Below are 26697 nucleotides of genomic sequence, written 5' to 3'. Positions count from 1 at the left end.
ATTCATTTCTCGTATACCGCGACGTAATCTCGCGAGCGAGCGGCGTGTAACCCACGGAATATCAATGGGCATTCTTGAAAGTCATCGAATGATCGTGTTTCTTTTTTATTTTTTTTTTTATTTCACTCGTTACTTCCGCTTGTATACGACCTGAACAAACGGGTTCCCGTTTCTGGTAAATTGTTTCAAACAAACGGTGTAATATATACGATTACCGCAATGATGCAACGCGGACCGATTATGGACTACGAGGAATTCGCTAGCCTGCAATTGGACATGCCCATTCCCGATATAAGAGTACGTGTTAATGACAGTTTGTTTTATTAGAAATACCCGATCGACTGATAACCTATACGTCAATAGAATGAAGAGCAACTGAAAAAACACAGCTTGGACGCTAATTTGGAGAAACGGCCCATAGACAGAGCGATTTATCTTTTGTCGTAAGTGAATCGAGTATGTAGCACGTATAACAAATGACTTATTTGTTCCTTCGATAAAACAATTCTCTTAATCGAGTCATTGGCGTTACGGAGTATTCCCGGGTTGCGTGATCTTCACAGAATAGTATCCTTGGGGCTTCATAATAATAGCAATTTCCCGCACACTGCTCCGACGACAATTCACCGTACAAAGCCTTGAATTGGACTACGTAATCGCCGCGCGATTATCGTATCAAAGTTGTTCCGCGATTAATTAATTCTATGTGGAACTAAGTAACGATTATAAACAAGTTTAAATTAAGGAATAGTGCAACCCTGGGCCTTGTTTCTTCAAATACCGAAACAAATTTTGATAAATATCCGAGGATAACATAATTTCCTGTACCCACACTTTCCCTAGTATGCCATGGTCTCCGAACGACAATGATGCTTGCAATTTCTGTGCATAAATCGCTTCCGTACACGCGACTAATTAAGTCCCGAATTGACAATTATCATACCAGAAATAAAAAGAGGAAAATAAGTGCTTACAGTTTGCTTTACATATCACAGTAATCGAAGCTTGGATCTGAAAGGGGGGTGGGGGCACCTTGATCGCGATCGAATTATCCTTCGCCTTGCGCGACAAGTGAACAATAGCGTTCCATCATAGTATAAGCGGTATTTATTTTTCTTAGAAATGTGCGACACTCCCAGAATCGATACGCATCATTGCGCGAAAATCGCGAGGTGACTCCATAGATTTACGATTACACAACATCGGTTCCCGATCGACGCGTCGCATCTCTATTGTATTACGCGCGACGCTGCGTTTACGTGTGTGTCACCGACGAGATGCGCACATAGGCTGCGCTCGGACGATCTCGGCGAGGTTCGGCCGCGCTCGCGGTCTCGTACGACAAGTCAGATATAATCGATACCTTGGAGTCCGACTCGGAGCCCAGTTTAGTTGTCATCCACGTTCCGTCGTGTTATTTTTCTTGCGTCAAATGCGTCAGGAGAGTGCGTACGCGTGTATCGTCGACTACGTAAGAGAATCAATCGGTCGTCGCGACGCTATTCGGTGTATCGTTGAATAAAATGCGCGGCGAAAATGTTGCAAGAGGAAGATAAAGCTCCGTACGAGAGCGTATTGGACCTGTGAGTAACTGGACAACGTAGTTTTTAGTTAAGAAAAACCGAGTGCCCGCGATCGGCCCGTATTTCCTTTCCTTCTCTGCTGTTTCCCTTTCGTACCAATCCATAGACGAATTCCTAAAAATAACGCGGCGTCGTTCAAGGAGTGTACTGTCCTTTCGTCTAAGCATCGCTAATTATACTCCTTTAAAGACATCCACTCGTAAGAAATGACATTCTACGTACGAGTAACTTGTATGCAATGATCCGGAGGACCTTAATCGTAGACCGTGACAATCTCTTCGGTGTAGGTTATTCGACAAGTTGATAGCATTTTCGGTTGTCTTCGTTCTTCTTCTTTTTCCTCATTAAAATCTTAATAATAGCGTGTTTGTTGAATCGTCAAATACGCGAGATACCCAAGAATGCGACTGCGTTCGTATGTAAACATTGCACCTATGCAAACTGTACCGACGCATACTCAAAAAGGATGTGTTATGCAAAGATTCCCGTCCTTGGAGTTTGCATACATTTAAGGAAAATAACGCGGGTACGATGACGCAGTTATTTTTATAGAATCGATGATGATACATAGTTTCACGTTAAACAAATAAAACGATTTATTTGATCATTTATTAGAGTAAACTTTGAGAATAATTACATCTATAATTGAATCCTATTTTCCATTTATCTCTTCGTAGTAAGTTATATGTAGTAGTGTGATTGCTGGTTTATATTTCATACTATCCTGGCATGTGTAATTATTCCAGGAAAGGCGATGATTTTCAAAAACTCAGCGTTATACACAATTTACCAAGCCTCTTAGCTACGGACACGCAATCATGTATGTCCCGTGTGGTACCAAAAATGCAGCAATCGCTGCCTACAGCATCCACAGAGTTTCACCTTGCAGCTTCATCGACATTCAAAACGATATTAGAGCAGAAACTTGTCAACCATAACGTCTTTAGTCAAACATTCCTTCAAAGTATATTAAATTCGCTTGACAGTCGTGATCCAGGTAAACTAATTCTGTCTGCTTGTATAATAGAGTTGCTAGCTCAACCCGTATTGACAGTTTCATGCATTTGCTGTTACTCTACATAACTTAACATGTATATATACATTTAAAGTTGTTTGTGATGCATGGCTGGAGACCTTACTGGATGCGATAGAGTTACTGCCGGTAGAAGTCATAAGATCGCAGGTTCGTATAGACAATCTTAGAAATTGATATCTAGGAAACATTACAATTTAGAAAGGCAAATGTATTGTTGTTCGAGTAGCATATATACAACTTTGTAATATTAAACTTGTAGGATATTAGTAATAAAATTGATTTAATTTTATTATTCCACGCTAGACTAAGCATCAAGTACTCTGTCAAAATTCATTTATTACAAACGGTTGTTCTCTATTTTTATACAGTTTCGATGATACAATTATCTATTAAACATTAAATGCTATTTAAATTTAATACGATCGCAATATCGATTTGATAATAATAGAAATAAAATCGTACAGATTCTTCCATTGACTATAATCAAAGGACAATTGTCGCAACCTATCTACTCCAGGGTAACATGCAGCAGGTTACTAGGAAAAATTTGTACAAGATTTGATTCTTCTATGTGAGTATGACTTTCCACGATGTTCGGTAACTTTTCTCGCAAAGGCTACAAATTTTCAAACGATATTTTTCAATGAATTACACGGAAATGTTAGATTGCCGAAAGCACTAAAAATCGTTTCGTTTCCCGATAGAGTCGTTAAATAAGTATACGTATTAAAATTGTTGTCAGGATACAGAAGGAAGTTCTACCAACGGTACATTCCCTCTGTCAGGATGTAAATAGCGAAGTACGAGCTAGTATCTGCTTGCAGCTACGTTTTGTTGCCGAAGGCCTTGGTGCTGAGTCTGTAAAACCTGCTTTGTTACCATCTCTCGTAGAATTAGCAAGCGACGAAGAAAGCAATGTAAGATGCACCTCTGTACAGACAATAGTGTACTTGCTACCTCATCTTCAGGAAGGTATGCTTGATGACTAGTTGTGCATTATTCATTAAGCATTCCAAGTTTTTAGTAGTGAAAGATATCGAGATGAACCCATAGATGCGATTCTTTTGGAATCAAGATATGATTTGTTGCAATGGTCCTTTACAGATACAATAAAAACTACCATAGTGCCACTTGTTAAAAAATTATGCGAAAACGCAATGAAATTGGACGATAATGTGATATGCATCATTGCCCAGGAGTTTGGAAAACTCGTACTTGGATTGGAAAGTAAGAATTTTTCTTTCGAGACATTTTTGTTCTCGTATCCGCGACAAAATGATACTACTTATTAAATATTTTAGAATGCTTAATACCCACGGAAAAGACGTGGTTTCTAAAATATTTTCAACAACTTGCACAGATGGGTATTGTTTCGATGAAAAAAGAGTCCAAACCTCACCTTTTGTTTGTGAGTATATATAACTAAAAATTCGCATAAAATACATTGGGTTTAAATATTAAGTTCCTCCCGCGTATCACACAATTTTAGATAACTAGTAATCCAGCCGAAGATGAGAAATATATGGAATGCAGAAGGTGTTGCGCTTATAATTTACCTGCAATGTTTCTCTTTGTATCAAGTTCCGCGGATGATACAGATGCATTACTTATTACGTTTAACGCATTGGCGGGCGATCATTATTATATGGTCAGAAAAACAGTAGCAGGTGGAATTCATGAAGTGAGTTTTTATTTAATACATAAAATACTACATAATTTTATGCTTATACTTGTGATTTCACGCAAAGGTGGCCAAGGTATTGGGTCCAAAGAATGGTCGCATAAAATCAGACCTAATAAAATTATTAAAGGATGACTCTGAAGAAGTTCTACAAGGTTTAGTTCCTCACATAGGATTAACGCTTGATTGTTTAGCCGAAAGTCAAACTATTGGTGTTGATAGAATGGTTTGTATCACGTCTCTTCGTATCACATGTTCCTCTATTTTATTGTATTCGCTTTATTCACATGGCATTATTTATCAAATGCAGGATTCTACCCTTACGGAAATAGGCAGAGCGTTATTGAAATGCGAAGCAGAAATATCATCTACACACAATTGGAGATTAACTGCACTAATGCATTCGCAGCTTGAGATAATAGCGAAATATTTTCCAAGTGATTTTATATACTCATATTTTGTGCCAATGGCTTTTTTCAGAATATTACATGCTGTAAGTTGAAAGAATATCGGTACGCTTTGATACCTTTCAAAGATACAAAACAATAATTTTATTTTCTTGTTTAATTTTAGAGGCCGATACCCGTACGCCTTGCTGCGGGAACATTGTATCTTTTTCTTTTACGTTACAATATGAAAGCTGTTCAACGAATAGAACTTCGTTGCAAATTATACACAGAGTTGGCTAACAGTCCTGACTGTTACGTGAGAATGATGTTTGTTCGTATGATGGTAGAGGCCATGGACATTTTCTCTTCCGCGTATTTCAAGGAACATTTTTTTTCCGTTTTATTGAACTTGGCCGAAGATCCCGTAGCTAACATTAGAATTAAAGTGGTTTCCCTATTGCCACAATTGAAAAGTCAGTTATGGATGCCGACAGATAAAAAGTTATTGACGGCGTTAGAGACTACTATAGGACATTTAATGAACAGTGAGAAGGACAGAGACGTGATTGCCGTATTAGCATCCGTTGTACGAAAATTGAATGAAATAAAGCTTAAATACGACGGTCAAACGGTAAGTGTTGCTAAACAAAAAGTATATTTTATGTCGAGAATTATTCTTGCTAATAAGATATCTTATGGCAGCCAGCAAATAAACACACGAAGCAAGATATAGAGGATGCTAGGAAGTTAGAAGAAGAGAAGAGGTTATCAGGACTGGCGACTGGAAAATCACCACCTGGAGGAGCTGGAATGAAAAAGGGTAAGTTTTACCGTTCAACTCGTAATGATATAATATCACGATGAAGATATGAATGGATTATTCTCGAAAATAATATCGGTTATATATGGTTGCAGGTACATGGCGACGAACATCTGATAACGGAGGGAAAACAATGTAAGTTTTGACTCTTATCATAATTACAATCTTTACATCTAACAGTTATTTTAATATGTTTTATTATTTCCAGGCCGCAGACAACGCCAAAAGGTAAGCCACACTTTACAAATATAAAACTATTAAGTTTTTTAAAGAAAACCAACAATATAATACATAATATATGCAATCTGTTATAGAAGGCAGCGGATCTCCTCGTCACTCGAGTGAAGGATCGAGAGCGAGGTACGCTAGGTTTTCATTCATTTTACTGCAATCGAACGTAATACTAATTTATTAGTTCAACGATATTAATTATTCAAGACTATAACGAGTTTAAGATCGATCGACAACGTAACTGTAGCATTCGATCGAGGCATGTCTAACAATTTTTAGTTTTGACGGAACGTAGAACTGTTTACTAGTCCACTAACATTCTCAGTAAGAGTCTAATGTCAAGTTCTGCACGCTTTACGTCTAACAGAGTTCAACTAACACATCCTTGGGAAAGACTAGGACATACTAACACGAATGCCAGTACGGCCCATGCTAACTCTGACAATGGACCGTGCCATGATTCTGATATGATGCAAGCGGTGCAACAGAACCGCTCGATGCCGTTGATAGTATGGCCAGACACGTACGAGTGCAACTACGAGGAGGAGAATAATATCCATTCTTGTCGCTCCGATTACACTAAATCCGTCTTCCTAGCGATCAGGAGAGAGAACCGACGAAAGTCGCAACAGAACTTCCTACTAACACGAGACTATGCGCGCGAGTTCTCTACTAACATCGCCAGCAAGGACACTGCCAATGCGAGAACGCTTTCCAGTGCTCCTAATCTGGCTATGCTTAGAGCACTGACCAAAGCGGCTCACTATAATTCTTGTTGGCCTTGTAGCTCGATGCCGGAAATACCGGTGATGCTGTCGGATGACGAATTTCTCGTGGACGCTGGTATACGGATACCCGCACAATTCTCGCAGAGCATGTCCAAAATACCTCACTTGCAAGACTCTGTATTCACGAAGAGGAGAACCTTGTTCAACTTTGAGCGTTCACGTAGCGTCGGAATGAACTTCGACAAAGGGAAATCCAAGGGGAACTTGTCCGTCGAATACGAAGATTGCATCAAACGGAGAATCAACGGTGTCGATCAGTCGAACAACGGTAGAACGTCGATGGACTGCGAGGACGGTTTGAGAATGGTGAAGGAGAGTCTGGGCAAAAAGGTCTACTACGTCGGACCTCTGATGAGGTCAAGATTCGGATTCGGCGTGAATCAGGAAAGGTCGATGGACGAAAAGATGAAACGGAATTCGTTGATATTGGACAAGGACAAGCCGAAGGTTCTGCAAACAAAATGCCCGTTGGAAAGGACTAAACGGCATTCCGCTAGTTTCGACAAAGGAAAACCCAAGGGGAAGTTGTCCGTCGAATACGAAGACTGTATTAAACGAAGAGCAAACGGACCTAATCAGTCTAACAACGGGAGAACATCGATCGACTACGAAGACGGCTTGAGACTGGGGAAAGAGGATCAACAACAGCTGGATAGTAAGGATACGGTGTATCTTGGGTCTATGGTGAGAACAAGGTTTGGATCCATTAATCAGGAGAGGTCGATAGACGAGAAGATGAAACGAAACTCGTTGGTGTTGGATAAAGATAAGCCAAAGCTTATGCATACCAAGTGTACGCTAGACAGGACTAAACGACACTCTGCGAATTTCAGCTTGAAACCGGGGGATTCGAAGGAGATGAAGCCTAATATGAAATGCCATAGCTTAGAAATGGTCGATTACGCGCCAAGCGAACGCCTCGGCAGGGCTCTTAGACGGTATTCGACGTTGGACGTGAATCATAATCAGGGACTTAGCAAAATACCCGTAAGGAGTTTTGTACCTCGTAGTAGAACCGCTCCAGCCACCAGGGCGTCGAGCCCCGTGCACATAGAGAAGCTGTGTCGTATGCCGTTTTGGGAATCTTAGAGACGGACGAAATTCGAGACCACGAATGTACGTTTAACGCATCCATGAAAACAGACTAGGGGAAAAGATTCCTGCGTCCGATTCAATCATTGGATACAGAAACAGTATATTTTGTGGTATACGTGGCTTCTGTTCCATTTTATTTGCTGCACACAATTTTGGTCGAGAGATCACCGTGAATCATATCTCTTCCATTTCTATCTGTAAATTCTCTTGTCAAATTCAAGGTTACATATCCTGTGTAGGTTGAGAATTTCAATCATGGTCGAATAGGGAGTCGCGTTTCCAGTGGTCGAGGAACGTTAGGATCGCGATCAATGAGGACAGTGGCACATCCAGGGGAGGAGAGGACATCCCTCTCACTTCAGCTACAATTATCCATCTTTTAACTATCTCGTCTTTTTTACACGTAGATGTAGGAAAACGTAAACTGTCATCGAATGAAACTTCAACGAAGAACATTTTTAAGCTGCTAGATTTTTAACATAACGGTGAAAAACGTTTTAAATACATCCTAAAGGACATTCATTATTACATAAGAAAAAAGTTGAATGACTTTTTTCTTTAATATCTTGAAAAGTATCACATCTCTGTTTATATTTAGTTACAACTCCGCTAAATTTCTGGGTGCGCCACTGAACGAGGAGTGAAATAAACGCCCCTGCCTCCGTAACTTTAATTTCAGTGAAACAGAAAAGTAATCCTGGCATACGTTTCACTCTAACAGGCGCAAGGGTCTTCCCCGTTTCGGGAAGTTCCGATTGAAAATGGAGAGTTGGCTATCAGGGCCTAGGTTAAAAAAATGAACAAAAAGAACACCAAGTTAACGTTACGGAGTCGAAGCCATCGCTATTCCGTTGCACTATTAATCAAGTTCAGCGATGAAATAATAATTCCATCTCTCGTCGTAGCGACTGAGAACAGTAAACTTCGCGAACAGTTTCTCAAGATTTTTCTTTGACGAATTAACGAGGTATTCGAAAACTTACGAGGGCTGTTTAGCTAGTTTGTTATCTCGTGCCTTTTTCACAGAGCCTTCTGCGTTCTTCGTCGCTTCTCGTAGACAGCCTATATATATATATATACATACATACATATTATACATATGCATATATTCCTATTCATACGCGATGGGTATGTTTCTCGTTACATGCTATTGTTAGGAGATGTTGAGGCGCGAAGGAAAACTCGAATGTTTTCGAAGAAAGGGATATCGTTGCATCCAAGTGTACTTTGTAACTGTCCTCGCAATGATCGGCAATAATCGATACGTTATTAAACGTATTTGTATTATCTGACAAGAGATCGGAAGTGGACGAGACGCGTCGAATAGTAAATGGAGAATGCATCGAGAGATTCGTTCCATCCAGGTTTGAGCGCGCGTGAAAAGTTGCATCGGCGTCGAAGTCCGTGCGAGCCGAATGAAACGAGTCCTTCGAAACCATTTTTGCTCTTATTTATTATTCGCGATGCATTTCTAACGCGATTGTTACGCGTGACAACTGTCGAGCATTTGTGATTCGCATTTCTTTTCCGCAATTAAAAAAATAAAATGTCTCCTTCGATCGAAAGGATACACCGCGACAAATATTTAAACGAAACAGACACGCATGCTTGAGTTGCAAGACTGTCGTCGATGCCCTTAAGAGTAAAGTGAAAAAAATAACAACAGAAGATAAGACTATTTTGCACTTTATTTTATAGCTGCATATCTGATACGTATTGGTCTACGAAGAGAGCGAAAAGAATTATTCTTACTATTAATAGAGTTTAAAGAGCAGTTGTTACTCATTAATTGAATATATTCTAATAGATGATTATATTAGGGGATAAAGACGAGATAAAACGATGATAGGGTTACAGTATTGTAATAGCCAATTCTAGGTCTAGTCTCAAATAGTTGTAAATGCAGGGGGTAATTGCGATGCCTACGAAAGAAGGTGTTCTTTTGAATCCTCGATACGTTTTGTATTTTGCTTTTCCGCGACCCGTCCTTTCGTTTTTATTTTCGTTTCGAATTGCGTAAGGTTCTAACGCTTTAGCAGAGACAGAAATAGTTCTATCGTCATTGTAGAACGTAGCAACGTATCGAACATTGCAAACAAGTCGACCTAGCAATATTTTAGAAGCGTGCAATATTTATGAATTTTAATTTAAAACGTCTCGAATACATAGTTATATCTAGCTTGTACGATAATTTTAATCGATTTAGGAGCATTTACGCCAACGGATTACGTTTTCTATTCGACAAACCAGATCCACCAGGAAAGGTATCATTTTCGCAACACGACTTTAGGGATTCTCGATTCCCTCGTAAAACGTTAAACGATTAATGAAAAAGTATTAAAAAAGAATGAACTCTTCACTGTACTGCAGACCGGAGTTCTGTTGTGTCTTAAATAAGAAATATCCGCAAAAATATCATACGTTCTTAACATGTATATATAGAGACTGACCAAGACGATTTAGAAAGGTGTCAACGCATGTATATCATAAACATTGTACAACCGTTGTATCCGAGACGCGAGAAGAGATTCGGGAAACGCGTAAACGCATGAATACCGACAAACAAAAAAGGGATTATATCGATGTAACAATATGGAGCAACACGTGTAATATCTTCGCAAGAGTATTTTCGTTGAGCTTCAAGAGATGATATATTTTCGGGTGATGGGGGAAAAAAGAAACAATGAGAGATATAAGACGCTTCGAAGCCAAAGATATACGATTTCTAACAGTATGAAATTGAACAACGTACAAAGTCTTAAAAGGCATTACGTACTTGTGTGTACCATTATACGTAGACCCATTGTAAGCTTTACAGCGCAAGTGCCATTGTAATACACGGTGATTTCAACGCCTGGAAAACGGTACCATCGAATGGATTCGCAGTAAAAAATCACAGAAATAGTTCTCTCTCGAGCGCACCCATGTTAAACACCGTCGCCAGGGGGTAGATTGTCGCGAAAATTTTTACGATATTTAACGTCCGTAGCCTCGGTTAATCGAGCTAAGAAAAAAAAAACAAAAACAAAAGAGAATTAGAGTAGCAGTAGGATACGAATATCGTTCAAGAAGCGAGGCATCGAACGTTTTTATATTAACTTGCTCGTTACGTTCGATGCTCGTTCGTTTCGACTACTTTTATCTTCCTCCGTTCGTTTCGTTGCCAAGTATCGATTCTCGCGATGCGTAAAAATTGCTAGTCGGTCCGATGATGTACAGAAATTCGTCCAGGGCGATCAATTACTATTATTTCAATCTCCACGACAAGATTTCTTTCTTGCACAAGCTGCTGAACACCGATGATCTACTATCGATTAATATTTGAACATTGCAGCACTTCTCGCCGTTATTGGTTTATGTACTAATTAATCACTGCAGGTGATAGATTAATTTTTTTTTTTTTTTTTTTTTTTTTTTTTTTTTTTTTTTTTTTTTTTAATTGTATTAGACGTAAGAGATGTTTCATTATATTCAACCAGTTTATAAAATCGTAAAAATTATTCTGAACGTGATAGAATATATATAGAGAGAAACAATTTAGTGGATAGACCGACCTAAACAGTGCTCATATTTTACTCTGACTCTCTACTCGACTCCGACTATTAATTTTTGTATTTAGCTCATTAAAAACAAAACACAACGATTAAGAGATCTTTTAACACGATTTCATAAACTGGAACTAATAGCGTAATAGTGTAATATAACGAAACTAATCCATCGGTTCGGTAACTCGTCGGGGTATAAAGCAACAAATCGAGAGAAGTGTTTCGATTCTTGAATATTAACGAGAGTGATCGTAGATTATACTTTACGCTTAGAGAGTAGACAGATACGAGCGATCTCCGCATAGAGATCACGATCTATCGATCAATTGTTATTCAATTGCGAAGCGAGGTTGCTTCGCTAACGTATGTTTACATAACGTAGCGAAGCTTGTTCTATTATTTTTTGATAGAAAAATTTAGGGAAACGTCGATCGTACGATCGGTGAAAAAACGCGATTCAACTCGAGTCAATTTAAAGCAGAAAATGCTGAAAAGTGATTATATTCACGACACTTTGAATATCAAGCTGGATTTTACTTTTACTTCTTAAGTGTGGAGTGTGTAACAATAAACAGAAGAGTGATAAGAGCAACGCAGTGGCGTAGCCCAAACGAGAAGTTCAATTAGTAATTTTACTCGTAAATAAAAGGGATATTAATTTGAATTAATAACGTTTAACGTGTCAACTTCTGAGAATTTGGGGTTTTTCACGAGATGGTACGGTCGTTGTGTCCGCCAGGTGACGAAACTTCAGTTTTATAGAGAATCTTAGAGTTATATACACTATGTATCTGATATCTATGTATGTACACATACGCGAGAAAAAAAAATGTTAATGCATATATACATGTTTTAACGAAACTGAACAAATTGTTAAATATGCAACTAGGGGCCGTAGAGGGACGCGTGGTTCGAGGAAAAAGTGAAATTGAACAAGGAGCGCGTTTATAGGAGGATTAGAAAACAGAGAACGCGAGGAAAGTGATGTTTTTTCTGGAACGTTGAACATATACGCCAAGATTTATCGCTTAAATGCTGCTGATTTATTTTTGTACAGATCTACCGTACGGTAATACTAACTTTTGTGCCAGAAAGTAAACGAAAAAAGAAAACAATACACAGTATCTAATTATATACGTATGTAAGTACATGCAGAACGGAAGAGCGGAAATACACGTGTACACCAACCAAACACCGACACGGTTACATAAACACAGAAACGATACATGGGTCTGTAAACGATCGTTTATTCTTAACAACGTATTCGTTTCATTATATGTATACATAGATGAAGAAAAAAAACACGAGCACTTTTATTGCCGAAACTGTTACATGTCTATGTACGTGTATTGTATACATATATACACGTGTGCACGTATTTGCGTAGATTTGCGCGCGTAAATCATGGAATCTGGATCGTCGTTCGTCGACAATTCGAAAAATTGGCACGGCCGTGAAACGAGAGAGAAAACAACGTGTTCTTTATTTTGTGTGTGTAATTTATTTATCGTGTAGAAAAGGAACAGAGTAAATAACTGTTATGGCCTGGTTTGCCAAGCAAACGAGCAACATGTGATGGCAGAGGTATACATATATGTAAATATATATGTTTCCAGACGAGGGAATAGGAAAATAAAACAAACAATAAAAGAAGGGACGCGTTCACGTTCGTGGAATGATATTTTTATTACTCACACTGCTCCCGTAAAGAATAAGGAATGTTATAAAACAGAAACAAACAAAATAAAAAAAGAATTGTATTTTTGTGAGGTATATCTGTAATAAAAATATAGTTAAATGTAAAGAGAGTATATATATATACATATATATATACACGTATAAAACAAACAAACAAACAAAAAATGAAAAGGAACACCGCGATCGTAGATTTTATTGGCTCTGTCGATATTATATTATACATCTGTTTTAATATACGTTACGAACAAATAAATCGGAACTTTTCTTGTTACGCAACCTGCCGTTTTTCTTGAAGAAACGTATCGCACTCCTTTCAGCGGCGCATTTGTTATTCTAAGCGACATAGGAATATGCCTAGAGCCTCTAAAATCGACTATTCTACGGAGTATTTCAATTTCATTCTTATCCGTAGAATTAAGATAATTTTTTGTGCGTTGCATCGATTGCTCTTTTAATCGTTTCTCAGTAGAAATCGGATGGTTGAGCTTATCCTAACTGTCGTTCCGTAACCTTCAACCCCGCGCGAAGTGATCTGGAACATTTCCGAAAGGTTACGGGTCCCTTCAGATACCTTCGGAAGAGTAGTACACTGCTGGCAGTAGAATACAAATTACTTTTTAATCGATTCAAAATGAATTAAAGTATCAGAAAATATTGAAAAAAGTAGCGTTACCTGAAATTCGATTTAATAGTATAACAAAGCTTTCCAGTTTTCAAATAATAACATAAGTTGGAGGAAAGGGGATCGTTGGAACAATAAACACGAGGAAAGTACTTTTAATTTCTTTATTTCTTCTACTTCCTTAATAAATCGGTGACTCGAGTCGCTACAAACTGTGTATGAGTTCCTTTTATTTTATAATTTACTTACGGACATACCATTATAATGATTTTTCTGTGAATCATCCTCGCTCACTCACACACACCCGCTTACCTTGATTATAAAAAACGTTTCTCTTTAAAGTAATCGATCGAAATTTCGTTTTTCTTGCAATCCTCCCCGACGAAATGCGTTCTAAATTCGTGGGAGGTATCGTGAAACGGCCTCTCGGCGCTTGTATCATTATTATTTATTTATTAATCTAGCAATCATCGAATTTATGCAAACAACAGCGAAATCACTGTGTGAACTTATTTAATTAAAGAAATACTATGTTTACTGATTTTTATCCCAATGATTTCGATATACCTCAAAAGTTTAACACTAAAACAACCGATGTCTTCGCGAGTCTATTGTATAAATAACTATATCTTTGTAATTAGAAGAATAGGGGGCAAACTAATTTGTAAATAAAATTAATTCTCTATTACGCTAGGTGTACCTAAAAATACTTATAACTATTAACTATCTTTGTAATTAAAGAGATGGGGAGCAAACTGATTCATCGATCAAATTAATTCTCTATTACGATAGTTTCTACAAGTTTTACTAAAACATTGTCAATAATTGGACGATTTTCAGAATAAGTTTGAAGTACGCGGATTCAAATCGACTGCCTTGAAAGTTTTAGTGTTAAATATCCATCACCACAAAAAGCATAAAGTGAGTCTGCCAGTGATTGGTAACATTTTTGAGTCAATTAACACGAATCCTGTAATATTTAGAAAAATGAATTTACACAGTTATGAAACCAGATTCCTCGTTCAAGTTGCAAACATTATCTAATCAACCCGTTGGTTAATGTGCTTAATGTATTCGAATAATCCCCACGGGAAATGCGATCCATGAAAGCGTCAACCTTACGAATCGAATGCAAAGCGTACACGTAATAGAACGGCGTTTAAGTTCAAGCAGTGGGGGACATTACGGGTTAGGCTATCTTGATATATCGTGACATTTGTACATTACAGAGGTGTCTCTATGTTTGCGTGCGCCGTTAAAGCGTTTCAAGATTGCTCGTGTCGCGCGAATTATCCCTGATGACGACGACACGATACGGATCTTCACCGCGCCATTAAACCTCCCGCGAATCAATTATACCGCCATCGAGCGTGCAATTGCGACGCGACTGAAATCAATGGCGAACGCGATAATGGCCTCGAACAACGTTATTTGAGCGCATTTCATCGACGGGATAAACGCCCCCCACCCCACCCCACCCCCCTTCCCTCATTCCCTGCATCCCCTCGTTCGATTATCTCTTCATATGTACAAGTAAAACAGTCGTCCTCGTCTACCGGCGATTCCTTTGCATCGTTAAATAAAGACGGATACCTTAATGCCACACCAATTATTTACAAAAATGATAACCGGGGGCATGTATATAATACCCCCGCGCAACGTTACTCGCTATTCGTAATCAATATACCGTTTAGTAAATTCTTAGATATGGTTGTTCGCGGCTCGACAGCCGACGCACGCCTCTCCGATCTTCAAAATTGGAAGGACTGCGAGATGGACAAAATTTGATTTAAACAGTCCTTATGAAAGCAACGTAGTTGCTTTACGTAGTAATTTCTATTGGATATTGTAATCAAGTTTTAATATTTATTTAGATATAAAGTCGTTCGGATATGAAATTTTGTCCATCTCCGAAACGTGTATAATGTCTTGATGGAGATCTTCGCGTACGATAATTACATAAAAATGGATTAATTTAGACATACAGTACGCTCGACGTTGACCAAAACTGAGCCTTGGGGCGAAAATTCGCCTTAAAAAATGATTTTTACCCTTTCCGACCTGGCAATAATTCTTCGTAATGTACAACACATAGCGACACGACTCTAAATTTATCATTTGCAACAGAGAGAATAATGTATAAAAATTCATGGCACTAAATGACTCCCATTCCAGTTGAATATTTTACCACGCCAACTTGGTATTCCTTTTATGCACCTCTTCTTATGAAACAGTGATTTCAAACATTCGAACTCATCAAAAATTCGTCCAAGAAGCCCAGGTCCGAAAGGGTGAGAGACGGAGGCATCGTGTGCTCGGCTCCCAATCCGCACGCGGTAGTCCCCTTTACAGTAAAAATATATTATCGCTACAGATAGTACTTAACTTTGACTAGCATGTGTTTATAGAACCGATTCCCAATCCTGCGCAGCCACACGACGCGTCTACTCTTATCAATATGATAGAACCTCCTCCGAATCGCACCCAAGAGGAGCGTTTAATTTTAGATAGATTCTCTCGATTGGGAATCACGATTGGCGTTTCGAGTAACGCGAATCTGTACGAGCCACGCGGCTCTACCTTTCCTTAAAGTATACAATATTTACTTGAGAAAGTATGGGGTACAATGTCGGCTTTAAGTTAAATAGTATATCCATCCTTCGAGATAAGTACAATCTAACAACTCTCTCGGGACTCTAGTGCAACGTGAAACCTATAAGGTCGATCGCTTCACGTTGTCGTCGCCTCTTCGATACCTGAATCCTCTGTAAATCGTTCGTACAGGGAATACGATTCTCTACACGAAATTCGGAGTGCTTGGACAGTGGCTTGGTACATGATACATGTTAACTACCAAGCGCAAAGATAAGATTTCATTTCTTTTTTTTTTTTCTTTCTCTCTCTATCTCGCCATAGCTACTAGACATTACAGAAGACACGGAGAGCACGTTCGACGCACGGAATGCAGAATAGAAAATAAAATGGGAGATGATTCTCTCTCGCCCGTTGAAGAGAGGGTGATCGAAACGAACGTCCTCCTCCCAAGAGGAGGCTGCGCACGAAGAAAATGATAGAATCTAGCTCTTTAGATATCCTCTACGACTTAATCACACAGCAACTATTTATTTTCTTGTTCAGTCTTGTGATAATACTACTTTAATACTTTTACAATTCGCACTGAGTTAACCGTGTCGTACGTCTCTATACTCTAGCCGCGAAAGAGCATCCGAACTCGATCGGGTTGAATACAAAACGAGCAACGCGGTGGAAAAGGATAAGCGTGGCCATTGCTACAGCAACTCAATCATTCAGACGGGAACGTCGGGATACAAATCGTCGAACGAAGCCCTTAGATAGTTTCATCTAGGTCGACTGCCTAAAGTATCCGTTGCTTCGACATTGTTTCTTTCCGTAGAGTAACTTTCTAACGTACAAATTGCGAATCGTTTCAGTCAAAAGCAAGATCGTACATACACAGTTCAGACCAAAGGTCTGACGACAGAACACTTGCCAACACGTTTAAATCAGTCGAGTTACATTTGCATTAATATTAGGCAACTGCGTCTCCAAAATTGGCACGGATAACAGATTTTTCCTGAACCCTTGGAACTTGGATTGGCAGTGTTATACTTATTATAGAGTGCAACGATAGTGCGTCGTATTTTAACACTAAACTACCCAGTCATATTTATTTTTGTAGTTAGAGGATGGAGCAAACTAATTTGGAAATAAGTTGCATTTTCTGTTACAATACATTGTCTCCAAAAATTGCTGTAAATAAAAATTGAAGTACTCACTTGATAGTTTCAGTATTAAAGAGGCTGGTGACGTTCTCACAAATTATATCTCCGTGGCGATGGTGATAGAGTATCCATTGGTAGAAAGGACTAGAGTCGAAGTTGTATCTTTCGATATTTTTAATATATTCCCAAAACTGTGAATCTACAAACTGAATTGAAACGCGCTAACTTTCTTTTTACATTTCTGAAGCTGAGTATAATTGTTAGAATAAACCCTCTCTACCAAAGGATATTCTTGCACCGTAGAGAACAGCAGAGATACTTTAGGCAGTCGCGTATCGCTCTGTATAATAACGATTATTCTTTTCCGTTGCGGCACGACGAAAACAATTCCTTTGCAGTCAGGGAAACTACGCAGTCTGTATTGTCGTATGATAAATGATTCCCGGTTAACTTTACCGTTACTTAACGAGCTCCTGTACACACAACAGCAAAAAACCGTCTCGTTACCGTTTGATCTTTTTTGATTCTGAATACTGATTTGATTATCCCCGCTCCGTGGAGCATTTAATACACATGAAAACAGAATAATGCTCTGCTTTTTTTTTTTTGTTTAATATATCTCAAATGCGAAAACATTCGATATCGATTTTTTTTTCTCTTTTAATATCAGCATATAATTCCTAGCATTGCTATTTATTGCGTTCAGTATCACTGCGGGTGCAACGTCGATGTGCAATCGACGAGCGTCTGCAGAACTCGGATCATCCCCGATACAAGATATACTCGCGGATATTATACTGTTCGATTATATTGTGATCACGATGGACGCGAGCAGGCAGAAGAGAAATAAATATTCACAGAGAAAATTCGCGGCAGTTTGCAGCTAGCGCGCGCAGTTCTTATCGGTATATATAATATAATATAATATATATCTGAAAGAAAGTCTGAAGCTGTGCAGACATAAAACAGGCCTAACTAGATCCGATCGATCGATAGAACTACTGAGTCGTTCGTTTCTTAATCGCCTACGTTATAAATAGTTTATTATCAAAAAGATCCATCCTGTACCGTCGAAGTAAAAATAAATATTATTTTTCGTTTGTTTGTTTGTTTGTTTGGTAAAGAATTCCATAAACATATACGTTCTTCGCGCACGAAACGATATAGATAATACCTTAAGTACGAATAAAAAATATCTTTTAAGTACAATCTCTATACGATATACGGAAAAAGGAGAAATCATATTGCAATCGCGGTTTAATAACTAATTCGTTGCGTGATCTATGTAAATCTAATAGGAAATCATCGAAATTGAAGCACAATACGAGACATGGAACGTACTATTAAACACCCGTCCCGTCGAAGGTCTACGCGTGGGACCTTCGATCATAAAAATTCAATAAAAATAACTCGAACTTTACACCATTCCCGTATCCTTAGGACTTATTTAAAGACATTTTGTTTATAATCTATACATAGTGCCATCTTTGATTGCCCAGAGACTCTACAATATTATCCACCATATAAATCTCGTTAAAAAGAAGACCATTGACGGCTATATTACGTTATATCTTAGCCTTTAGAAAATAACTATTAAGTTTGATAACCCTGTGAATGCTCTGCAACTGACTACTTTCATTGCATTTTCTTTTCTTCCATCGTTTAGTTTTTCTCTTCTTTTTTTCCCTTTCTTTCTTGTCTTTTTTTTTTTATATATATATATTTGGTTGTATATTAGAATGCAAATAGATGATGTTGTGTTAATTGGTATAAACACAGAGCCGTTAATTGCATTCTCCGTTTAACCCGCTGTACAAACCCTATATAGAAGTATACTCATATAAAATAAAAAATATTCAAAAAATGATATACTCATATAAAGTATACGATGCACACACTTCTTTGTTTGTTTTGTTTTTCTTTTTAATCCTAGGGCAGGATTCTTACTATACAAACTATTAGAGTTTCTTATTGAGCATATTTTAGAAATTGTTTGAGTCGTTGTTAGAAGTGTTCAATTATTGACTTCATTTCGACTATACGCTAGAACCTAGATACGTCTCGAAAAAACATCTTATTGTAAAGGTTCTTTTGATTGTGCGGACACGTACGTGTAAGAAGACTTCGTCGCGACAGACGCGAAGAAATTAGAAAGACGACTGTTCTAAATTAGCTCTTTTACACTGGTTCCTGAACCTTGGACCTTCGAAGGTGTTTTGTTTTTCCCTTACCTCAGTCTGACGGAATGATATCAACGTGCGCACGCTTCGCGCGCACTCGCCTGCATTGAAAACTACGTTTGGGTAACTGCTAGATACCCGCGTATAGTGTAAACGGTCATAACGCCCCGATATAATTATATTTTCTACCACGAATACTCTTACCGATTTTGTTTGGAATTCCTAGGAACTTGAAGTTTTCCGCTCTTTTCCCAAACATTGCTGCCGCGTTCAAGCCTCCTGTTACAAACGAAACAAGGAACATGAGCATAGAATAGCACGCATCCCGCTGTAATTCTGTCGACCGTGTTACTCACATCAGGAAACAAAAAGTGTTCGCGCGTAGGTTGCGGTTGTTCGAAGGGTGAGCTACTCATGTATCCAGGCGAAGGGGACTCGCTTTTCTCGAGCACCGGGGTGATGTTCGCGTAATTAGCGGATGGCGTCGTTAACGTTCTTCCTTGCTCGACGAGAATACTTCGGTCGATCTTGTAATATTCCTTTCCGCTACGTGGACGAAGCGTCGTTGCCACTGCTCTGCCACCCAGTCTGGTGAACAAGATTCAAAGTTAAGTGTCCCAAGCGACAATCTATTTAAACAATATCGAGCAATGTTATTAATGATGTGAAATATTTTACCTCAGACTGTCTGGCGTATCGGACGACGAGTGAGACGACAACGACAACGTCTCGATGTAGTCGGACATGTCGGATGTACCGCTGCTGGTGCTCCGCGAGTCGATGTAAGGGGCGCTAGACACTTCCCCAGGACTGTTGAAACCCTTCGCTCCTTTTGGCAAACACGTGGGTATGTCAGCCTCCGCCGACGAGGACTTGGTAGGTATTTTGATCTTTTGAAACTGAAAGGACAACTCTCGGAGCGGATCGCTGGATTTTGATTTCCTTGGTAAGCTGCTATGGTAACACGTGGGTGGTGGACTCTTCCGATAAACGGATAACACGTTCTGTTTTCTCGTCGAGGTCGACGGCGTTATGGACAGCTCGAACTCGACGAACTCGGCGGTTCTGTGACTGAGGGACCCGGTGGAGACGCCAGAGTCGTTGCTGCTCGAAGAGTCTCTGTTGTGACCTGTCTTCGACGGCACGGAAGAAGAACGTCGGATCTTGATGAACGACGGCTGAGGCGAGGCTAGCGACAGCTGCACGTTCTCTTGGCCGTTCTTCGTTTCAGAAGTAACGCACGAGGCGTGCGTGTCTCCCGTGACCAGAGAAGCCTTGTCAGCTTCGCTCGAGCACTTGTGGATGGTGAGGGTCGACGGGAACGTGTGGTTCTCGTCGTCCAGATAATGAGCGGACTCCGCGGAGTATGATCGTTTTCTCAACAGTAAACTGATGTTCCCGTTAGACTCCGTGCCGTTTCCGTCAAAGTAACGACGTCTGAGGTACGGGCTAGACAACATCGCCGAGCCAGGAACACGAAACTCGGAGTCGGATCGTTTCTTCCCGCTATCGGTTGACGCTGATCCGGACAACGCGGGATTGCTCGAGCTTTTTATGCCGCTGCAGATCCTCGACAGGACCTCCCTCGAGCAGGCATTGTGAGCCGGTTGCATCGGTAGGTAACCAGGGAATGGTTTCTTTGGCGTTTGCTTCTCAGGATCCATCACCAAGTAATCGTTCTCTCTATCCTTCAGGTGGCCGCACTTTTGGCATATCTTTGACGAATCTTCGGTGATTGCTTCAGGCACCTCCTCTTTAATCTGATCGGCGAACTTCTCGATCTCCTCCTGGGATATTCCGCTCTTTGCCAGAAGGTCTTTACTGTTCTCGTAGTGCTCCAGAGACTCTGTGAAGTCGATGTTCGCGTAGTTCGCTTGCTTGGACTCTGGTTGCGTATCGATAACCGGCTCGACGTTCTCGTAATTGTTGGATCTGTTCTCCTGGAGGCAATCGCAATCGTCGATAGCCTTCTCTTCGACGGTCTCAGTCTTCTTCACCCTTTTCGCCGTTGCGTAAATGGCAATTTCCCCACTGGCGTTCACCACCGGCATCTTTCCTTCGCCAGAGAGTTTCACTGGATGAACGGCTACTCCGGTCGGCTCTATCCCCGCTCCCCGTCTGCAGTACGGCAACACGAAACCGGCCCAGCTCATCATGTTCTGACAAGGACACCCTGAAGAGCGGGGCGACTGAATGGCGAGCTTGGCCGGGCAACCGCATTGCTGCAGAACCACAGCCTGTGGCGTCTGCGGTGTGTCGTAGTTGGGATAAGGTTTTGGCAGTGCGAGGCATTCTTTGATTTTCCTTGGCGTATCGTAATACTGATCCGGTTGGGGAGCCTGCTCCAACAGCATGTGATGACCTAAGATCGTCTTGGGAACGTCGTAATTCTCGTACGGTCCAGCGGCAACGGTGACCGCGGACGCGTTGCGCGCGACCAGTTGCTGCTTACGCGAGTGCACACAGATTTGTTCGTTTGGCAGTGGCATGGGTGGCTTTTTTACCTTTTTCGTGGCAGTGTTTTGGGACGGTTTTGGAGGTCTCGGTGGCAGTGCGCCGGGACTCGGCGACGAGCGCTGAACGGCCGTCTGCTGCGGCTGCGAGCTCTTCATCTGGGAACAGTGACACTCTACCTGTGGCTGGGAACTGGAGTAATCGCTATCGTGGCTGCTACTACTGTACGAGGACAATGACAACCGATCCAACGTGCGTGGCTGCAAGTGGCCGACGAGATTGTTCATGGTGCCTGCGGGACTGCTTATGCTGCTGACGCCAGTCGTCGTGGCTAGAGTCGAGGATTTCGACACGGTGCCGAGTTTGCTGATACAGCTAGCGCAACGTTCCAGCGCAGTCGTGCCTTGACGGGTCAGGGAACAGCTGCGCCAATCACCTGGCTGGTCGGGCAGCTCCGAGACAGAGATGGTGTCTCTGCTGCTGTAATCCCTGTCGAGCTCGGTTTGCTGCCTGCTCTCGGCGGACGACCAGTAGGGTGAACTCTCGTTTTTGCAGCTGTCGCACTGATCCTCATACGTTGACGAGTACACAGTCGAGGGGAAAAAGTCGCTGGCCCTAGTTTCGGATCGAGAGAATTGACGGCGGGGACTGTCTTGAGCCATTTGCTCCCTGCTGATCGGCCGCTTTTTCGTCAACTTCCCTTCCGCCGCTAGTTGCAGCATCTTTACGATATCCTCTCCCTGATCCGTGATCAGGACGTGAAGACCTTCCCCTCGGCCGCATCCCGATCCACCTTCGAAGCAAAATCTACCCTCTACTACTCCATAGCGTCGAAGATGCGCGATCTCCCAGATGCCCACCAGTCTTGGTGGTATGCCGACGGTGATGCAGAAACGACGATCCTGAATGTGCAGATGCGCGGGGCCATTCGTGAGCTTCGCTTTCGACGGCACCGTGGAAATCAGTATCAGGAACTGTTGGTCTGCGAAATCAATGTTAAATCAAGGATTGTTCTTTTCCCTACTTTTAATTAATTTCCGTTTTTATGGAAAGGACGTACCTTCGCCTAGATTGTTCGATATCTTCACTTGCCATTGGATCAACCGTTCTCTAGTGTCGAAGGCCAGGACGACGGTCACGTCCTGGCATATTATAGCAATCGTGTTGGACTCCTTGTCGAGAGTGAAACCGCTCTCCACGCCGAGGAAGTGTTGCAAGCTTAACGAAGCTTTCGTTTGGCCTTGCTTGTATCGATCCTTGCTATCTCCGTAAAGTTGCAAATGGAGACAATCTGGAATTAAACGGATCCGTAAGTATCGTTTAGCGTAAGTAACGGACTGATGCATACGAGGTATTGTTGTTCTCAATTATCGCTCAACGCGTACCTTTTATAAAGCTTTACGCGTTTAATCGGAACAGTCGTTTCCATGTGTTCCATAACCATGCAGCTTTTCAATTTTATGTTAATAAAATATAATTTACAAATGAATTGCATGAATAAAAATTCGAGTTATAAAAAAACGACACATGTTGTATGCATCACCCTGATAAATTGAAAATTATCGTGTCGATTACTCTTGCGAATAATACACGATCGAGGGTTTATTAATTTGTAAATTAAACAAACGAAACCGTTAAACAAATTACGGATTGTTGATTTAGGAACGAAAGGAGATACTTTTTATCGTGGCAAGGATACTCGAACGAGTGCTATTAATACAGTTATTTGAACGTAGAAAACGAACTAAATCCATTTAGTCCCTTCTATGTACACTTAACTAATTCTCCCTAAAGAAAATTTATGAGACACGAGTGTCCCCAAGTTCTAAAATATCCTCAAGTTACATGGGTCAGGTATTAATGGTTATTGCCAGAAGCGAAGCTCCTCTTGGAAATTTTTTGTTTCTTCAGGCAGTCAATCTGTAACAGATGTGCCAGCTGCCACCCTAGGAAGGGCCATAGGGAGGGATCCTTCATGCTGATAACAAGTAAGGAAATTCTTTTAGGAGTTAGGATTAGGAATGTGGTAAAAAATAGAATTACTGGTAGCACTTTAAAGAGAAGTTGCAGTATCTGTTCTGATACTTCAATATCAAGTGTATTTTGCAAACAATCTTTCCATCCAATGAAACGAGATTCTTCGAAAAGTTTACTTTCAAGTGCGTATACTGCACACAATGAGTCATGTATACAGAATATAAAAACGTTATGATAACACGACAGCACTTCCGCTTAAAACAATAGCAAGAACAAAGACCTATAGAACTGTAAGGGACATGTGCTATGTCTGGTGTCTATTATGTTTGATTTATTTATCATGAAACGTTTATAGTTTCTTCAGAATGCAGATGGACTCAAAAATAAAAATACGTTTAAAAGTTTGCAATTAAAAGGTATAATATTTACTAGAAAATATGAAAAGTGTTTACCTGCAACTGGTGACAACTTCCTCATGACACACCATCTGGATTTCCACTGTAAAGCAAATAAATAAACTTAACAGATTTAATCACCATATTACATTTGGTAAACATGAACATGATTGTATTATGTATGTTATGATAATTGATATAGAAGACCCTATGTAGAACCTCTCTATGCATGTGTATTACATGTTTGTTTTGATCCATTCAGACTCTCTGCACCCCTCTGTAATAAAAATAAAACACTTTCCCACCCTTTCCAATCTGAATGACTTCTTTAGAAGCCCTGATGTAAATAAAGGAACATGACCTGGCTTTTCATAACCCTATACTTCCTTGTTTCTTTCTTATTAAATACTTCCTTCAGCGTTCAATGTACCCAATCATTGAAGCATGCATTGATATTGCATTAAGGCACCTTAATTTCATTCCTTGTATGACATTGTATTTTATATTTGAATAGGCCTGAGAAACCAAACATTCTCATTGCATCAACCAATTGCCAAATACTAACATTGAGAACTAATTTTTTGTGCCAGTCATTTTCTTAATACTACTATAAGTTTTACTTATATTTCTTGTAAATTTCAGTTAAATACCTATGTAAACATAATTAACATATTCATGTTCACTTTTAGTTGTCTTGTTGGAAGTATAAAAAGTACACACTTCTAAATATTAACAATAAACTTTTATGGGTCTAAACATATTAATTAAATAAACAATGCCACTATACCGTATTTCTTTTGATCTAAACAAGCAAAGTATACGCTTGGATTTGAGAAACATAGTCTTCATTATCCATAACAAGTTGACAGTATAAATATACGAGTAGTAAACAAAGCGACTCCTAATCACCAATTTCATGTTCGTCTAATTACAATCTTTCTATCTCCTCGCGAATCAATTAAGCGCCTGTGTATGTGTGCCCTATATCTAATTCATGCATATTAAGCGTGCACGTTGAACCAAGTTCCTCGCATCATTATATAATTTTCTTTTTGAAATTGTACCGTGCTCGAGCGGAGAACGATTAATTCGCGAAAGTAGCAAACAAGAATCACGAAAAGCAATTGAAGCGTTACATAAATTGGTGAGAAAAATTGGACGGCATTGTTGTGACGAGCAACGATCGAGCAATTATCTGATTCGTGTTAATTGGTCGGCACGATCGTGCACGGAGGAAAGCTGAGCGGTAATTAACAGAAAATTCGGTCTAGGGTACTCACTTTTTTGCCGTCGCGAAATTTGACGTTTCCCTCGATAATACAATTGTTATCCACCATTGTAGAAAGCCGCTGCTACTGCACTGGTTTTGGGTGTTTTTCTCATCACTACGTGAAATCACTTGGTTTACTCAACGCTGCGTATCGAGAGACACCATAGCAGAACAACGTTAGAACACCGTGAACACAGACATTTTCCAATACACGATCTTTTTTTCTCTCACCGAACAACAACAGCGATTTCGCATTTCACGAATCACGCGGCAAAATCCATACTCCGTACCATCGGCTACGAGCATCCATCTTGACAATCTTTGCTTGCTGCGTGCACTACTGCGGGTCCTGCTCCCTTTTCAGAGCGTATTCTGCACAATATCCATTCCCCTGCACTTCGGTCCAGTGGCGTAGCATCGACGTTCTTTTACACTCATAAACTTTCCTTGTAAGCGCCAATGAACTTAATGGTACCGTTTACAACAGTCATCCAATGCCGTTTTCGCGCTTTTCGTTCAAATTAATCTTACACTCGCAGGTGGTAATGAACATAACTAGTTAAATACTTTATCAGAAATGCAAATAAACGTACGTTACTCATTTTACTAGCTTATTCTTCTCTAATTCCATCCATTTTCCGTTTATTTTCTTCTAATTCCTTTTTCATTTCTTTCCTATTTTCCCTCATCGAATGCACAACGAATAGCGATGTGCACGACTCAATTGGAACGCAGTATGTTGTCACTAGCAATTCCCCTAGTGGGATGGTGGCGTACTCCGCTAAGGAATATCACTAGAAAGAACCTAGAACTCGAAGTCAGGGACGCCAAAGGCTCTAGTACGTATCCAATTATGGTCCCATTTTTTACATTTTGGTATCAGCAGAACATGATCCACGAAGATGTAGCACGAGGAATCATTGGTACGTATCAAATTCTGGTCCGATTTTACCAGGAGTAAAATTCAAACCACAATTTGTTATAATTCCTTGCCTCGTGTCACCTCTTCGCACATTATATTCTCCTGATACCAGGAGTAAAATTCTGACCAAATTTTGATACGTACCAAAGATTCCTCGTACCACCTCTTCGCATATCATATTCTCTTGATACTAATCTTACACGTGGTATCGGGAGATCATGATATGCGAAGAGGTGGCACGAGAAATCTTTGGTACGTATCGAAATTC

At 40.1% G+C, this 26697-nt stretch overlaps 2 protein-coding genes across 6 annotated transcripts; one reads left to right on the top strand and one right to left on the bottom strand.

The window, feature by feature from the left end:
- The first annotated feature begins 123 nt into the window (after positions 1-123).
- On the top strand, positions 124-10398 carry LOC128881089 (serine/threonine-protein phosphatase 4 regulatory subunit 4-like). 4 transcript variants are annotated; one of them, XM_054131793.1, is made up of 16 exons: positions 124-1583; positions 2330-2580; positions 2693-2766; positions 3084-3190; positions 3362-3591; positions 3724-3846; positions 3921-4027; positions 4109-4300; positions 4368-4526; positions 4611-4793; positions 4874-5320; positions 5392-5509; positions 5605-5644; positions 5718-5737; positions 5824-5869; positions 6528-10398. In XM_054131793.1, exons 1-16 carry the CDS (start codon positions 1537-1539, stop codon positions 7615-7617), a joined length of 3234 nt encoding a protein of 1077 aa, XP_053987768.1. In that variant the 5' UTR covers positions 124-1536; the 3' UTR covers positions 7618-10398. The 4 variants fall into 4 exon arrangements, with proteins under 4 accessions (XP_053987768.1, XP_053987766.1, XP_053987767.1 ...); XM_054131791.1 differs by having other exon boundaries at positions 6108-10398; XM_054131792.1 differs by lacking the exons at positions 2693-2766; positions 3084-3190; positions 3362-3591 and having other exon boundaries at positions 6108-10398.
- Positions 10399-19431: 9033 nt separating this feature from the next.
- On the bottom strand, positions 19432-26097 carry LOC128881091 (uncharacterized). Of its 2 annotated transcripts, XM_054131799.1 has the most exons (7): positions 25739-26097; positions 25518-25651; positions 24295-24340; positions 22926-23156; positions 20090-22847; positions 19768-19999; positions 19432-19690 (listed from the first exon to the last, which is right to left on the bottom strand). In XM_054131799.1, the coding sequence occupies exons 2-7, from the start codon at positions 25572-25574 to the stop codon at positions 19682-19684; spliced, it is 3333 nt and encodes a 1110-aa protein (XP_053987774.1). In that variant the 5' UTR covers positions 25575-25651; positions 25739-26097; the 3' UTR covers positions 19432-19681. The 2 variants fall into 2 exon arrangements, with proteins under 2 accessions (XP_053987774.1, XP_053987773.1); XM_054131798.1 differs by having other exon boundaries at positions 25518-26097.
- Between the last annotated feature and the right edge of the window lie 600 nt (positions 26098-26697).

This window comes from Hylaeus volcanicus, chromosome 8, assembly GCF_026283585.1.
Source record: "Hylaeus volcanicus isolate JK05 chromosome 8, UHH_iyHylVolc1.0_haploid, whole genome shotgun sequence".
NCBI classification, from domain to species: domain Eukaryota; kingdom Metazoa; phylum Arthropoda; class Insecta; order Hymenoptera; family Colletidae; genus Hylaeus; species Hylaeus volcanicus.
The sequence above is the reverse complement of the archived record's forward strand: the minus strand, read 5'-3'. Positions and strand labels throughout refer to the sequence as shown.

Coding starts and splice junctions, on each gene's coding strand:
- LOC128881089 (XM_054131791.1), top strand. CDS start 1,537: ATGTTGCAAGAGGAAGATAAAGCTCCGTACGAGAGCGTATTGGACCT. Junction 2,767..3,083: donor TAGAAGTCATAAGATCGCAG/GTTCGTATAGAC, acceptor AAAATCGTACAG/ATTCTTCCATTGACTATAAT. Junction 5,738..5,823: donor GCCGCAGACAACGCCAAAAG/GTAAGCCACACT, acceptor AATCTGTTATAG/AAGGCAGCGGATCTCCTCGT.
- LOC128881091 (XM_054131798.1), bottom strand. CDS start 25,574: ATGGTGGATAACAATTGTATTATCGAGGGAAACGTCAAATTTCGCGAC. Junction 23,157..24,294: donor GAAGTTGTCACCAGTTGCAG/GTAAACACTTTT, acceptor GTTTAATTCCAG/ATTGTCTCCATTTGCAACTT. Junction 22,848..22,925: donor ATCGAACAATCTAGGCGAAG/GTACGTCCTTTC, acceptor TTGATTTCGCAG/ACCAACAGTTCCTGATACTG.